The sequence below is a fragment of the Aphis gossypii genome, chromosome 1 (assembly GCF_020184175.1).
Source record: "Aphis gossypii isolate Hap1 chromosome 1, ASM2018417v2, whole genome shotgun sequence".
NCBI classification, from domain to species: Eukaryota; Metazoa; Arthropoda; class Insecta; order Hemiptera; family Aphididae; genus Aphis; species Aphis gossypii.
Window position 1 is genome coordinate 50,442,416 of NC_065530.1, and position 16,955 is coordinate 50,459,370.

The 16,955-nt window shown below is 25.4% G+C and overlaps 1 protein-coding gene across 1 annotated transcript in view; it reads left to right on the forward strand.

The window, feature by feature from the left end:
- The first annotated feature begins 3,011 nt into the window (after nucleotides 1-3,011).
- LOC114130047 (carbonic anhydrase 2-like) overlaps nucleotides 3,012-16,955 on the forward strand; it is a 28,495-nt gene continuing 14,551 nt past the window's right edge. Inside the window, exon 1 of the mRNA XM_027994934.2 lies at nucleotides 3,012-3,367. Within this exon, the coding sequence (XP_027850735.1) occupies nucleotides 3,331-3,367 (37 nt within the window). The 5' untranslated portion in view covers nucleotides 3,012-3,330. The remainder of the gene's footprint in view (nucleotides 3,368-16,955) is intronic.

Sequence of the window (16,955 nt, forward strand, 5' to 3'; positions counted from 1 at the left end):
AGTACATAACGAAACACTTTCTCTTCGTTCAATACAGGTATACCTAACAAATCGTTATGTTGTTCAAACTGTAAGTATGATAATCCTCATTCCTCAATCAGTTTTGTAATCTCACATTTTTTCATAAAATCAAAAAAAATCTATAACCAATGTAAGTAACCATGTAGGTACTCAATAATATAAGTATTAAACTGATGACAATTTCTATACTACATAGATTTACTTACGTGTAGGTAATAAAATAATATCATGTAGGTGCAAATGCCACAATAAAGTCCGCAAATGAAGACACTGGACTTCAATAAAATATTACAATTAAACACGAATTTAAAGAAAACCGTAATTTTGAGTTATAAGTGAATACAATTAAAAAGAGTTGTCAAAATCATAATTCATTTTTATTATGAAAATTATGTAAATTAATATGAATAAATATATGTAGGTATGTATTTAAACATTTCTCATTTAAATTGTATTCCGGTTTAACTATATCAATTCGGTATAGTGTATACTGTTAGTATAGTTAGTATAAGTATAAATAATAATAATAATAATATAATAATACTATATATTTAAAGTTAGTCTATAAGTCTTATAAATAATTTAAATATAAATATAGAAAATAAATAATAATGATAATGAAAATACCTTTATGAAATAATAAGATTGATTTATCATCTAAGATTCACACGACCACACAAGAAATTCAATCAGAAATATACTTTAAATAAATGTCAATATGATATACCGCATACATGACACATGTAGGTATTATAGTACAAACTGCAAATACACAATATTATCCAAATAACTATAGGAAAAAATGTATATAGAAAATATAACAAAATCAATTTTTTAACGCCATCATCGCAGTATAATATATAATTAAGATAATGGATGTACGAATTTACGATTCCTACCTTATTGTTATCCCATTTCATATAATACATACATAGGTATAAATAACAATTTTCTCTGCATTCAAAAATGTGATACCTAAGTTGTATAATACAACGATATATTCAATATTTTATTAAATAACTATAAATCATAGTGATTGTTGTGACACCATATCGAATAGGCGAACCACAACCTAGAAATCACTGACCAGAAAATACATAATTTAGTAAAAAGATTAATGTCTTTTTGAAAATTGTGTCGGTTTTAACACTTTTAACAAACGGATTTGAGAAGGGGTTCTACTCGTACTATTATAGTATTACAGTTCATAACAACGTAGTATTCCTCGTTTTTAAAATCGAATATAAAGGTAACGAAATACTTATTATACCAGAACACCAAATATTATAATTCAGTTAAGTAAATAAAAAAATTATCAAACCATCAACATTTTTAATATTTAAGTGAATTAAATTTACTACTATGTAACTGAAAGATTCTCGGAGTTCAGTGGCGCAACTACCGAGAGAATTGGAAGTGTCGATCGCTGGGATTTAAATAATATATTAATAAAATATTAATGTTTGCCATATGATTTGAAATAATTTTGAATGTTTGCCGTTTGATACTTATATCATAATATTTATATAACAGAAATATTATTATTACTACAAATTATACCAACTACTGTGGCGGGACAAATGAAAAAATCTAAGTCTGTTCAAATCGTCGCAGATGCTTGGTAATAGCTACATGTAAAAAAATATATATATTTATAATAGATACTATCTTCATTATCCATATGGGGCGTGAATTGAGTGCTTCTATGAAACAGCGCTTTCTTGTATAGGTAAACAGAGACTATGTACACGTAGTGAGGTGACAGTTTTAGTTGATAATTGTTATACTACTTTTACGAACATATATACGTACATACTTATATACAATTTATATATACATACATGCATACAAACATAACTATTAACTACGTGTACCTTTATATTGTAACGGGAAAAAGAAATCAGGCATACCTAGTTGTGATCAACACCATTTCAATATTTTCCTTTCATATTATACTGTACAATGATTATTTGGTATGAAATATAAATAACTATGAAATATTAAATTGTATTACCTATATTATTGTAGCTTTATCATGGTCAACAAAATATCTAAATATAGGTGGTTGAAGTGTATCCATAGTCGAATTCAACATTTTTATAAACAAAGGAAGTGTAGGTAGGTACTAGGTATATACAACAGCAAAGACAAAATAAGATCTAAAAACATAAAATGCCTAAAGAAATTCATGCATTTTATTTTTTATACTAATATTGTTATTATTGAATTTAGGTAACCTACTTCTGTCATGATTTGCTTTTTAGTTATTCATACATTATTATAATCTATTCGTTAGCCAAACATTGGATTTATGAATTTCTTTATGGTATTTTTTTTTAAATATTTTGATACAACCTTTAATAACACTACTATAACCATATATCATACTACAACGAATTAATATTAATTTGAATGTTATTTCAATTTAAAACGGATAGACGATGTACAAATGACATGGATCACAACTAAGTTTGCCCAGTTTCGACTTTTCCCGCAACATAATATATTATATATAACAAAATTAATGTTACCCATGTTATCTATATACGGAACGTAATGTGCGTGATGAGAGGTGACATTGATACAAAAAAATTCTGATGCATATCCGGTGGGTAAAACGTCGTACAATCACTACAATAGTTAGTTATCGAGTATAATAATATGAGAGCAAAAAACCGGATTCGTCAGACAGCGTTGGCGGCGGCGGCGTCGTCGTCGACGAGAATTGTTTTTAATAATTATAATAAAACTGCTCGTAAATATAATAATTATTTAATGCACCATATTATCTTGTAATATATTTATATATTGTGAATATTGTGTGCTGTACATGGCGAATAATTAAACTTATAATTATTTATTACTATAATTGTTGTTATTATTATTATTGCAATAACGGAGCGCCGGAGAGCGCGCGCGCTATCAACTCTGATGACCGCCGCCAGGGGGCGCGTGCACGCGAAGACTTGCTCCAGTGCAACGACACGAGTTGGGTTCCCCGGCTCCCGGACTACGACTACTTCACACTTCACAGACAATTGGTGTCTGCGCTAGTTGCCGTACGTCAGTACCGCGTGGTCCGCCTGGTCGTATTCGTCACATATATTACACAAAATATAATACCCATTGTATTAAACTCAGAAATACACAGTTATATCATTTACACGCCGTCATCAAGTCGCGGTTAGAAATCAAACGGAACCGGGATTTAGAAAACGACTGCACTTCATTGTAACAACACTATTGTTGTCAATCTCCCGAGTCCCGATCGTTACACTCTCTTCGGCCGGCAACGAGAAAATCGTTATAATGCTCGTCAAACTCGCTGCAGTGTTTTGGACTGTCGGTAAGTGAAATGCATCGTTTACGTTATAATATTAGTATATGTATTATAGTTAGTAGTAATCCCGACACAGGGATACGTACCGATCGTCTACCGGTCGAGGGATGTATAAATATACCTACGAACTATGTTATCGTTACGGGATCGTAAAATAATGGTGGTAATGATTAGTGGCCAGTGGGAAACGACTTACAAATTCAAACGTATATACCGACTGTCTATTCACTTCAACCCTTTAACGTCATATCGTAAAAACGACAATAAATTTTATATTTAATAATAAAATACGTGTTGTACGCCATGCATGTTGCGGTATATGTGCGCGGGGTCACCAATAAGACGACAGATGCGGCGAGTCCCCCCCGAATCCCGCTGGAATTCAGTGCGGTGGACAGCATGTGTGTGTGTGTTTTTTTTCCGCAAATGAATCCCGATATATTATTCTGGTATGGGAGCAGTGACAGACCGCAAAATATAATAAAGTCGGCCAACTATTAAATATTGTATAGTTATGTATATACGGTCACGTGTTCCAAGAAAATAACTCCGGTTTTGATTTTTATATATTTTTTTTTTTTATTTACATCACGTTTCATAACAATGCTAATATACAATGCTAATCGTATAGTTTATTATATTATAGCTAGTATATAGCACACCGTTTCGTAAAAGCATACCGCTTAAGTATAGATTTAAGTATAGATAGGTATCCAAATAACTGGCCATCTACCTAAATAGTACGCCAAAAATATATCGAAATGTTACGCACGATAATATCGTTTTAACTTATAATATTGTCACGTCACGGATCTTGTGATAGTCAGACGGTTGTCGTAAATAATTATGTCACTTTAATTATTTTTATTCCCGTGTCGCGATGTGTATTATAATATTATACGCGTGTATAATTGTATATTATACTATAATATTTTGAGTATACATATACCTCAATATTCATTTCGAAAGAAAATTTATTTTTTTTGTAATATAAAATATTTTACTGAATTTTCAAAATAATAGAATACAGGTATGACTAATTAAGTTAATTTATCTAAAACATATTTATTTTAACGTTAAATATCACATTATGCAGGTAGATTTTTAGAATACAATATAACAGACAAAACGTATATTGGTAATGTGTTGAGTTGCATATTGTATAATATAATAATTAATAATTACAAATTACAATTTTATCTATAAAGTGACCATAATTAATCATATTTTTAAGTGTAGTTTTGCCTTAAATATAATTTAATATACCTATATACCTTATTAATATATACCTAATAATTAATATTCAAAACATTAAATTTAATGTAAGTACTTATTTATTGTCGACTGTCAAATAGTTTATAATTTGGGAAATTATTAATAATAATTAATAATATACTAATTTACTCACATTACATGATATATAACGTCTAATGGTTAATCATGTATTATATGCATAACATGTTTTAATTGCTTTAAAAGTTTTAAAAATTTGACGCTATGACATTTCATAATAATCATAATACCGACCATATGTACAGCTATTTACAAGCTACTTACAATAGACGCTCGTATTTTATATGTTGTCTGTGGTTTTAATAATGTATTATTGCGCATTCATATTCATTGTAGTTTATAACGTTTTATAAATCAATTGGTTGAAAATAATTTAATTCAAATTCGGAATTATAATTTTAATATTTAATAGGGGTTGCTATTTTTTAATTTGAAAACTAAATGTGCACGTACAAGGACATCAAAGATTTAAACATTTCTCCCAAAACTAGGTTAGACAAAACCTAAAAATACAATGTACAACCTCAAATTTCAATTGATATCCAATATATTTAATCTTGGTCTTAGAATTATCTGTAATTAGTCAAGTAATATTTATACATATTACTTTTTATTAAATAAATAATCATTTTAGTCGAAGTATCATATACTCTGGTCATATCAATAAATACATAAACTTCAATATATATTGAAAATTAATTCAAATACATTACATTTAAAATAAATATAAAAATCCCTCAACGATGATAATAGGTATTAGAAATTATTTTAATTTTTTTTTTTTTTATTTGAGTTTTTGAGTTGACCAATAAATGTGTTAAGTAATATACGTATTTTAATCATAATATTATTATTTCTTATTTTTATTTTATACTACAAACATCGATAAAATCTAAACATTTAGTTTTTCACCTGGTATATTTCCATCTAAAAAAAAAAAACAATAAGTATAAATACTGACGATGAAATCTATTATTAAATACAAGGTAGATATAAAATCGTTATTCAGACCCCCTATGTATACATATGGTTTTTAAATATTGTGGTGCTGTTAAATCTTTCGTAAATGGGATAGTTCAATCGTTATAATACATTAATCGAAATATATATGTGTTTACACGAAAAAAATGTATTTAAATAAATTGACACTAAACCTTAACCCAGTAACAGCGAATGCATCTCTACTAACTATACATTTTAAATTTTGTTTTGCTAAAAATTTGCAGCTGTAAATAAGAATGAAAATTTAAAAAGTGTAACGCGATATTTGTGAATAATACAATTTGTTATTTTTTTAGTAAAATAAAAATAAAAATATTCGCAATCGGAAAAATGAATTATGCAAATTCGAATACCAGCTAGTAGGTAGTAAAAATTGGTTTTATGAATTCTGTTATTTTCTATTACATTGTGTTCATCGTTCATTCATATAATTTATATTTTTTATAAAAATGGATTCATTTTATTCCATTTATACTTATTGTTATTAATACCTACGCGTCGTAAAAGTTAGTAATACATCGTACACTGCTCTACCGCGGCGGCGCGGCGAATATTTCGCAACACGTATTCTGTGTCGGTAGCTTATGTTATTATTGTATAATTTTGAACGCAATTGGAGGGAAAAGGTTTAATAACAAAACACGTTTTTACTTTGTGTATTTCTATCGTGTGGCCCCGGTTCGCAAATACGAAATTTACTTAATTTTCCAAAGATCTTTCACTTGTCCGTACACAAGAAATCGCATAGCACAAAATTATAAATACATAATAATAATATATGGTATATGCGGTATATTGTGTATAGATAAATAGGTGCCCATACGTCGCGGTCGTTCGCTGCTAAACAGAAACCTATCAGTGGCGTATGTAATACACGCGGTCCATATCGTTACGATATAATATAATAATAATAAATAATAATTGTGTTTGTATACATATTATAATTTATATTATATTGGCACGAGGACAAAATATACATATTATAATATCGTGTTTGTCCCGCACGCGCCAATTTATACACGATGTATGTACCTGTGGTTTATTCCGTACAGTCGTTGCAAGCGCCAATGTCCCGGAATAGTCACCGAAAAATAATATTTTGCATCACAATATATTAAAATAATAATATTAATTAATGGATTTTATCCACAAACTTTGCGGACATTATCATCTAGGCGTATTGGTAATTGCTGTATTATTATTTACTGACCTATTATGAATTATTAGGCGGCCACAGCGTCTCGACGTGAATTTCTGAGACCGGTTAGGTCGTTTCCGGCAGGTGGTTAATATAAATATTAAATATCGTATTTAATTATTATTGTTTTACAATCGTAATATAAAAAAATATGTAATGTCGAGATTTTATTTAGTGATTATTCTACTTAGAACAAAACACATCAAAATATATTATATAGTGGTTATATTGTGCTCCGTGTAAACACTATTATATTATTGGAACATACAATGTTTTTTTTTATTTTTCATATTATGCTTAAACTACGATAAGGTATGTGAAATTACGAACTCCAAAGCCGCCACTGACGAGTATATAGCGTTGAGGTTAACTAGTGTTTTATGACTTTTTTTTCTTAATTTCTTCCGCCCGATTCCGAACTACCGCATATAATGGTTTCAAAAATGTTGACTTGTGAAATAAAAACGTGTTTTTTATCCTTCGCACTAATATAATATAATTTATGCAATATAGTCGATTCCTATTTTTCATTTTAATGGCCACGGAAACAATAATTTATATTAATATCAATTGTTTAATAATACAATTCACGTGTTACATACTTAAATTAATTTGCAGCCAGTCGTTGATTTTAATTGAATATAAATCTAAATATTAAAAACTTTCAATAAAAATGTATAACTTACGTAGATTTATTTATTTAAGTTAATAACTTATCATAATCTTGCAGTTAAAAAATAAATAAATGAATGATTTAAAAAAATATGTTTATACCGATTGAAATCAAGAGGGAATGCTTTTAACAAAACTGTCCCTCAAAATGGATTCAACTTCAATATATACATTAACTTTTTGTAGAATAATCTTTTGCTTATTTAAAACAACCAACGCAAGGGCCATGGTTAATAAGGAGTTCAGTTGTACTCAAAAAGTATAAAAAAAACCATTATTATACCGAATTGCTAATTACCTTATCACTGTTCAAAGAGTAAGTTTATGATGACTGTGTAATATGCAAATAAATAATAAATGCATGTAATTAATTTTATCTACTAATTTAAACGAAATCTCAATTAAATAATAGCAATGTTACATATATTTATACTTAATATTTATATATTATACTTAGGAATTTAAATTAATAAAACATTGCTATTTCTCATTTAAAGTACCTATACAACAATAATACAATATAACATATCAATATTATATAATATAATATGTGTATACCACACATAATTCTATCATAATAATCAATATATAATCAATCATTTTAAAAATTATACTTGGGTAAATTCATTATTATGATAAATTGTATGTATCACATATTAATAGATTATTCAATATTACTATGTATTACTTAATATAATATCTAAGCATTATAATTTAAAAAAAAATGAATCTTTTTAATTTTATCTATTAAGATTAACTACTTTTTATTTATTTTAATTTTACTATTGTTCCGTGGTAGTACAAACATTACGTTTTAAATTTATTATGATTATTGAATTTAACACAAATAACTTTGCAGTAACATTTTAAAACACAATAATATTTTACTTAAATTTCAATTGACGTAATTTTATTTTAATATTTAAATACAATTAAAAATGGCAATCGTGTCTTTTTATTTTACTGGTGTTAAATTAATGCTTGTCTTAAATAACGAGAAAAAAATAAGTCGTATGTGTTAATGTTATAAAGTGTCGCTTACATTTCTCTTTACTAAGTCTATGTGTTTTGCTGAATGGCAAGTTTCCATTAAATGTTGCCAATGTTTTAGGCTTTTTATACTCTAAAAAAATATAACACAACAGCGCCTTAAATAGCGTTCACTTATTGTTTTTTTTTATTTGTCCCACTAAGTTTAAGAAATTGTACCTATATTATTTGTATTATATACCCCATTTATGTTAGTAGTAAAAATATGTATGTTATCAACTCTTGACATGTATTTGTATTGCCTATGTTTTGCGCCTGCCTTTTTAATCGAATATTTATTCATATAAATTACAACCAAGATTTTTTTATATTAATCAATATAATTTACATGCTAGTTTTAGTAATTTTTGTAACTGAGATATTTAGTTCAGTCAAATTTTGTTTTACATAAGTGTTTATTATATATACCATATTAAAAAAACCTCAACATAATAATATGTAACTATATTTACATATAAATATATTATTATATATTTATAGAATGATTCAGCAAGCTGAATACTAACCCCTAGTTTTTAATTTTATTACGAATCAATATAAATTCTGATTTTGGGGATTTTTAAACATACTTAATGACCATATTTTCAATTATTTATATTATTAAACTATTGATGCTGTTGGTTCCAAGAGAAAACAAATATTATGTATTGGATGCATTGAAATCTATGATTATTATTTTCATAGTGTATTAAATATATTTATATTTTTTAAATAATCTTAGGAGTAAAGATTATTATCTTTGGTATACAATTTTTAATAACTCACAAAGTGCTCGTTCAAATTTTAAATTAAATACACAATATTTTTCAAAAATTCAATTATTTATAATTTATAGTAAATGGTTAGTTACCATTAGAAAAAATAAGTTTTTATCGGGACACTTCTTAAATTATATAAAAACTTGAATAATTAATATAATAATCCTAACATTCCTGAAGTTTAAGTATTTAAAAAATCTAAAATTCAGAATTTATTAGTAAAGAATAAACGTGGTGTGATTATGCTTAATGAATTTACCATGTGTATATAATATATACCATTTTTTATTATTTGATCTAGTGATTAATTTTTGATCTGTGGACGTTGATTATAATACTATATCTAATACTTTATAACTTTTATTTCCAAAGACAAATTATTTCTATATAATGTTATTAGTCCCACTTATCGATATATAAAAAGAGTACCGATAAAAATATCATGAACTGCTTTTAAATGTGATCTTTGACACGAACAATACTTGAAAGTTGAAATAGTATAATTATAATATGATAATAACAATGAATTTAATCTTGATCAAGGTTTATTTAAATTACTATTTTTTAATTTTATTTAAAAACATTAATTTCGTATATTTTTGTATTTTTAAAATTGTTAAGTATGTCTTATATATTTTAGTCTCTTAAAAAAATGTATTGCCAATATTTAATGTATACTATTACATGGATATTTGGCAGTTTAAATGTTTTAGTAAATTGTAACTTAAATTGACTACTTAAAAATTTATATTTTTCGCGACTTACAAATATACAATATGATTTCAATCAAATCATAAAACAATTACATAATATATTTTAACATATAAATGTGTTATAAACACATTAATATAATAACTATCATCTATCTCTATAGAAATTAACTTTATAAGTGTTTATTACCTATACTATAATTGTTAATGGTTTTATATATATATATATATAAATAATATTTATTAACTATATATGTACATTTGTGTACAAAATAAAAAAATTATTTTTAAGTTTTATTTCTAAATAAATTATAGTACATTCAAATCATGGAGCATTATTCTTGCCCTAAATATACAGATATTTGAACATTTACCGACATGAATAATTCAATAAAATTGAAATATCAAATTTTCTTGAAAAATTCTTACTAGGTTAATGAATCAAGAAATAGTAAATTATACTAAGGTATTTGTTATTTTAATCAACTAATTTTTAATAAGCTTTTTTGTATGTTTATAAATAATATTACGAGTATTATAAATTATAATAGTTAGATCTGTTCGATGTTAATTTTTAAATCATTTGTAGAAAATTGTTTTACATATTATATGCTATATTTTATGCTATTTAACATGTTGTAACAAGTGATTAGGGAATAGAAATAAACATTGTTAACATTTATTCAAAAATATTTTTTAACATTTTGACATTGACAAAAATAAAAGAATAATGAATGATGATTAATGATTATGTAAATATCGTTTTTATTGACACAATGTATAATAATATAAATTGCAATGAATATACATGCTGTGGCCTTAATGACAAGTTTGGTGAAATCTGAAAATAATATGTTCATATAACACCATACTGTTATGATTAAATTAGTATTGAATACTATAAATATTTTAATTTTAATAAAATGTGTTTTCAAAGATTCACGACCTATGTACACAATAAGAAATATAGTTATCTATAAAGATACACTGTAAATAGATTTCTATACATAATTAGTAATTACCCTTTATAAAAATATTTACTTTGCATTTAAAAATAATAATAATTTAAATTTAAATTTTCAATTTGATTTAAAAAAATGTTTAGTTGATGTATAAAATATGTTTACCTACCTAATATGTCATATTTTGTTGGTAATAAATTATTATGATAACCATGAATCAATAAAATATTTGATAGGAAATTATATATTTTATTAATTTAAAATAACTATTATTATTATTGTTATTAATCTTAAACTTTAACATTAGCACTTTGAACTATTTAAAATGTAGGTACAATTTATATTTTTATTTATATAATTTTATATTTACTGTACTTTATTAAAATAATGTGTATTAATTAATAACATTTTATTCATTTTTATTTTTACGGTAATTTATCAGTTTCTATCATGAAATATGGGTTGTTTGTCATTACTTATTGCCAAGAATAAGTACAATAATGCAACTATAAGTAAAAGTTAAAACATTTTCATAGTTTAATATAATTTGTTTTAATTACTTTTAATAAAATGTAGCGTTAACTTCAGAATTATTTGTTCGGTATAAAAAAGTTTATTTTTATATAATATAAATAATTTTCATTGGTGAAATACGATTTTTTAGTAATTCAATGAAATAACGTTTTATAGTATATTTTGCTAATAATTCTATTGTAATAATAATGTTTGAATATGTGTCCATGAGTGTTGTACATTTTAAGAGTACCTACCTACCATTAAAGGAATTAGGTAATTAAACAATATTTTTCAAAACTGTTAGATTAAATTCTAAATAGTTATGTTTTAAAAAATATGTATATAATAATAACCTATTTACAATTAAGACCTACAATTTACAAACGTGTTAACGTGTTAATCCAATAGTAAAAATTCCACAACTAAAGTACTTATATACCTACCTGTATCAATTATCAACTGCAGATAAAGAAAAAAATTATTTTTAATAACATAGTTTATAAAAATTTATTTAATATATTATTTTATTAAATCCATAATCTTAGTAATAGTTTTAAATTTAGCTTAACTATCTAACACAGTAGAACATCAAGAACTAATTAATACTTTGTTAAGTTTTATAATAAACAGAAAAAAGCAAATAGTTTTATGATTTCCATAACTTTCTAAACAATAGGAAATAAATAGCTTCGAGTGTTTCGACAAATAATGTATTCTGCTTAAGTAAAAATAAAATCCGTTATTTAATTATACCGCTAGAGGAAGTGTTTTTATATGATGTGTGATAACTCTATAATAATAATATTATAATAGTAGTCTTTGTTCTATTTTATATCAACGATGTTAAAATATGTCGCAATATTTGGTACTTTTGATTTCCATGTAGTTACTTAATTCATAAATATTAAATGATGATGTTTTCGTTTCATTTACCAATGAGTTAAAAAAATCTACAATAATTTTGCTTTTTTTCTCTTAATAAAATTGTCAAAAATCCGTAGTTTTGTCCAAAATTAAATCATAATAAATATGTCTATAATCAATATACCTACTCCATATGGATGATATTATTATATTCATTGTTCGATCCTAAAGAATAATTAAAATCAGATTAAAAATTGAGGGCGCTCTCCAGTTCTGTATGTAATTGACTGAAGACCGACACGCCAATAAAATTACCAATTTAAAAAAATGTATATTGTTGAGACTTGAAATTTGTGATAGTCACTTTCGACTTTTGGGCATAGATATTAAACATATGGATACGGCATTCCATTATACATTCTACATACTCTGTTTATACTTTAGGCCAACTTAACGGATAGAGAAACGATGGTTCTCACTCGCACACATCTTCTGTGTGACAAGGAAAGTAAAACTCTTGTAAGAGAGAGAAAACATAATATGTACAGATAATTGTTACAATTTTATCAATTTAAGACAACTAGCGGTTAATAATAGTATCAATTATGTTAGCTTACAGATTTTTGTGTTATGCCGCATCTATTAGTTTAATATCAATGCTTTCGGGCGTCCTCTATCTCGTTTCGCTATGCGTAATTTCAGTGATACAGGCATGGCAGGTCTATGAGTATACTGTATAACTATATAAGTTCTATGATTATGAACTATAATATGCAATATGAATAATAACTATTATTTGCATTAAACTTTGACAATAGTATATTTACAAAATGTATTATTTGCTATAAGATTTAGATAGTTATGAGAAGATAGATTATAATAGATAGCGAAGATTATTATGGTTTAATATGTATTTTAAATAATATTATCTATAATATTCTAATCATTTTCAATTATTCAAACCAAAATATTTACTTATAAATTATTAAAACATAATAATGAAAATATATCAGTAACGTATTTTTCATCAAAAATTCTAAATTTTTCTATGATTATGATTCAAATAACAATAGTTAGCTTGTCATTATTTACAATTATATCAAACCATGCATAAAAATGAGAACAATAAAAAATTTTTTAATCTATATATACATAATACACAGCTTAAATAATTTTTGGGAATAATAGTGTTTCAAAAGTTCAGGTATAGTAAATTAGTCGGCATAATTTATCACAGAAATACCTATATCACTATTTTTTTTTTAATTGCGTTTTGTTTAATTTTTTTTTATTTATTTAATGAAATCTATTTATTACATAAAATATAAAAAATTACATAATAAACAAAATGATTTATCTACCTTCTAAAAGCTAAGCTTGTGTTGAAGATAGAGAGCGACAATTTACTTACAAAGTAATTTTAACAATATAAATACAAAATTAACTTAAAGAATAATACATAATAGACACACTAACTACTTGTAAATATATTATACTATCCCAAGTACAATATTAACCAGTTATTAATAGTGGTTTTAACATTTTTCTGTTTGTTGATTATATTCTTTTTAATAAAAACAGGCATTGAATTAAAATAAGTAAGACCCAGGGAGTCCACAAATTTTTGACCAAAATTTTTTTTAAAATACGTCACTTTAACAAGTTTAACATCGTATGCTAAATGTTCCCTTTTTGTTTTTTCATAATTTTTAGTTCTCCAATTATCTCTATTTTTACTTATTCATAAAATAACAATTTTTTTAAATAGTAAATCCACAAGTAATACATTAAATAATTTAAAGTTTTGACTTGTTGAATTAATAAAGGTTTTAGAGCATTAGAAGATAGCCCTCCTCAAATAAGGAGACCATATTGAAATAATGCTTGATATAATGCTAAACATACTGTTCGAACAACTTGTATTGGTACTACCATTCGTAGTCTATAAAAATTATAATTTAACGTACGTAAACGCATTACTAAATTGTTCACGTAAAGATTCCATCTTAAATGCTTATCAAAAATTAAACCTAAATAACGAATACTAGAGACCCTTGATTTAGGATACACATTTTTAATAAAAAAATCCTAATAATCTTTAAGTAATTTTTATGGATATTAAAATATGCATGCTTTTAAAACTAGTATTATGTATAATTTATATCCATTATGAACAAGAGACTTCCAGTTTTTGTAAAACATATATTTTCATGACATGTAAGTTGTGAAATTTAAAATAAATTAGTTTTTACGCTCTGATTAGTTAATTTATAAACTATTTACAGTTTGAAGTTAAAAAAAAAAATACAAATTGCTTATTAATAAATATTATTAGCTGTTCAATTCTCATTATAACCAGTCCTACTACACACACCTAAATTTCAAGGTAAATTGGAAAATACTTAAGGATTAAATGGTTGTATTTGTATAAACAAAATTAAATGCAAAGTTCTTAATTGTGAAGAACATGCCTTAAAGGAGACAAAAGAGAACTTACCAGTTTTAATAAGTTAATAAGAAAAACTATACCCCTCTCCTAAACAATTATTGTACGTGAAGGGTATAAGGAGATTGTGCTGTTGAATCCAGTCACATATTCTTCTCTATTCCGTAACCGTAAAAACTGGAACACGCTCACCCAGTATGATTATATTAACGCCTAAACTATACTCCTTAAATAGTTTTAAGATGTACAATTCAGCGTGTAATACATTACGGAATTTTTTTCTTTGTTATTTCAAAAAAATATTATCACACCGTGTACATGCCTTACGATTGGACTTCCATTGTATCGCTGTTAAATATTTTCAATCACAATAGGCTAGATTTTCATCTCACAGTAAACCCATTTGAATGTGTATTAGAGTATAGGACATGTGGATATCAAAGACCTACTCACATTCTGTTATAACATCAGTTGTATGATGATGCGCAACTGTACAGAGCTGTGCGTGTATTGTACATTCTATATACGCTATTTGGTGTGCGATGACCTCTAATTTTTATTGCAATTAATTGAAAATATTCTTGATGGCGAGGCCTTGTGCTTCTATTTGATGCCATGTTTTTACATATAAATTTGATGTTTATCACGAAAAATTATACGATATCAATCTAGAGTGGCTTCCGTGTATATTACATACAAATAGGGAAAAATGAAAATATAATATTTATGAAATATTATTACTGTGTACATATTGCTACTCAATAATGGAATTAAAAAAAAAATACCTATTAAATATAAAATTAAAAAATGTTGTATAAATCCCTATACCTACAGTTGATGAGTTATATTAATTATAAATACTGTATTAAATTGTACTTAGTACAAATTACCAATATATCTACTATATTTTATGTGTATTATTACATTTCTCACGTTTAATATCTATTGTAAAATCAAATTTAAATACGTATGGAATTATTTGTTTTTCTAACTTCCTAGGGTCGAGTAATGTAAAAATAATATATCCAGCAATAACTTTTTCGTTTTTTTAATTAAAGTTAGGTAATTAGGTACTTTTAAATTCAGTAAAATTATTTTTTTAAATATTGTTCATAAATTTATTGTTCACTATAGACTGAAAGTTTGTACTTGAATAAAAAGAATAGTGTATTTTAATCCATGCCTAAAGTATACAATATATTTATTACATTTTTAACATATTATTTTAATAATTGTATTGTATTATACATTTTAAATCCTTAAATAAATGGGCTTAATTTGAGCCAATGAATTAAACATCAAATATCAAAGTATGAAGAAGTAATAATTATGTATTTTATCATCTAAACAATAAACTTAAAAGTATGTCAGAGTATTACCTATTTGTTTTCTCTCTTAAACCCATGCGCAACAAAAATAAAACTCTTTCACCTAAAATCGTTTTTTTATGATTTTTGAGTAATCTTAGAATTAAATCACCTATTACAAAAACTATAAACGATTCTATTTTTGTGGGTATGACATACCGGTTTTGTATTTTATTGTCATTTGATTTTGTACTCGACTTTCAAAATAAAAAAATGTTGTAAATTTAAACGATGTTAAAATTGTTTTGAGATCATTTTTAGATAAATTGATATGTCATACCCTCAAAAATATTATTCTCTATCGTTTTTGGATGAATTTACTCTAAAGTTACTCATAAAAAAAGAAACTATTCTTCGTGAATGCGTTTTGTCTATGTTGTGTATGGGTTAGAGACAGAAAAAGAATAGTTCGCTAACATCCTCTTAAAATAAATAATTATTTTTAAAACTGGAAAAGTAAGTAATCGCTCCGCCGTACAGTAGGTGCTGTCAAGTGCTCCTTGTTGTTAAGTAAATCACGTAATTAACTAATGAATATGTTAGATTTGAAATCAACGATAATCATTAAATACAAAAGTGGATTGTTTAACAGCCAGTAGCGTATTTATTAGGGCTATTTATTTTTCCGTGGCTACCTTTTTTTAGTTTATATTTATAATATGGTTATAGTTGTATTTTTTCTATAAAAATGTTGGGAAATTTGGGCATCGATAATTTTAATTATATCTCCTCCCTCAAAGTTATTCTAAACATACC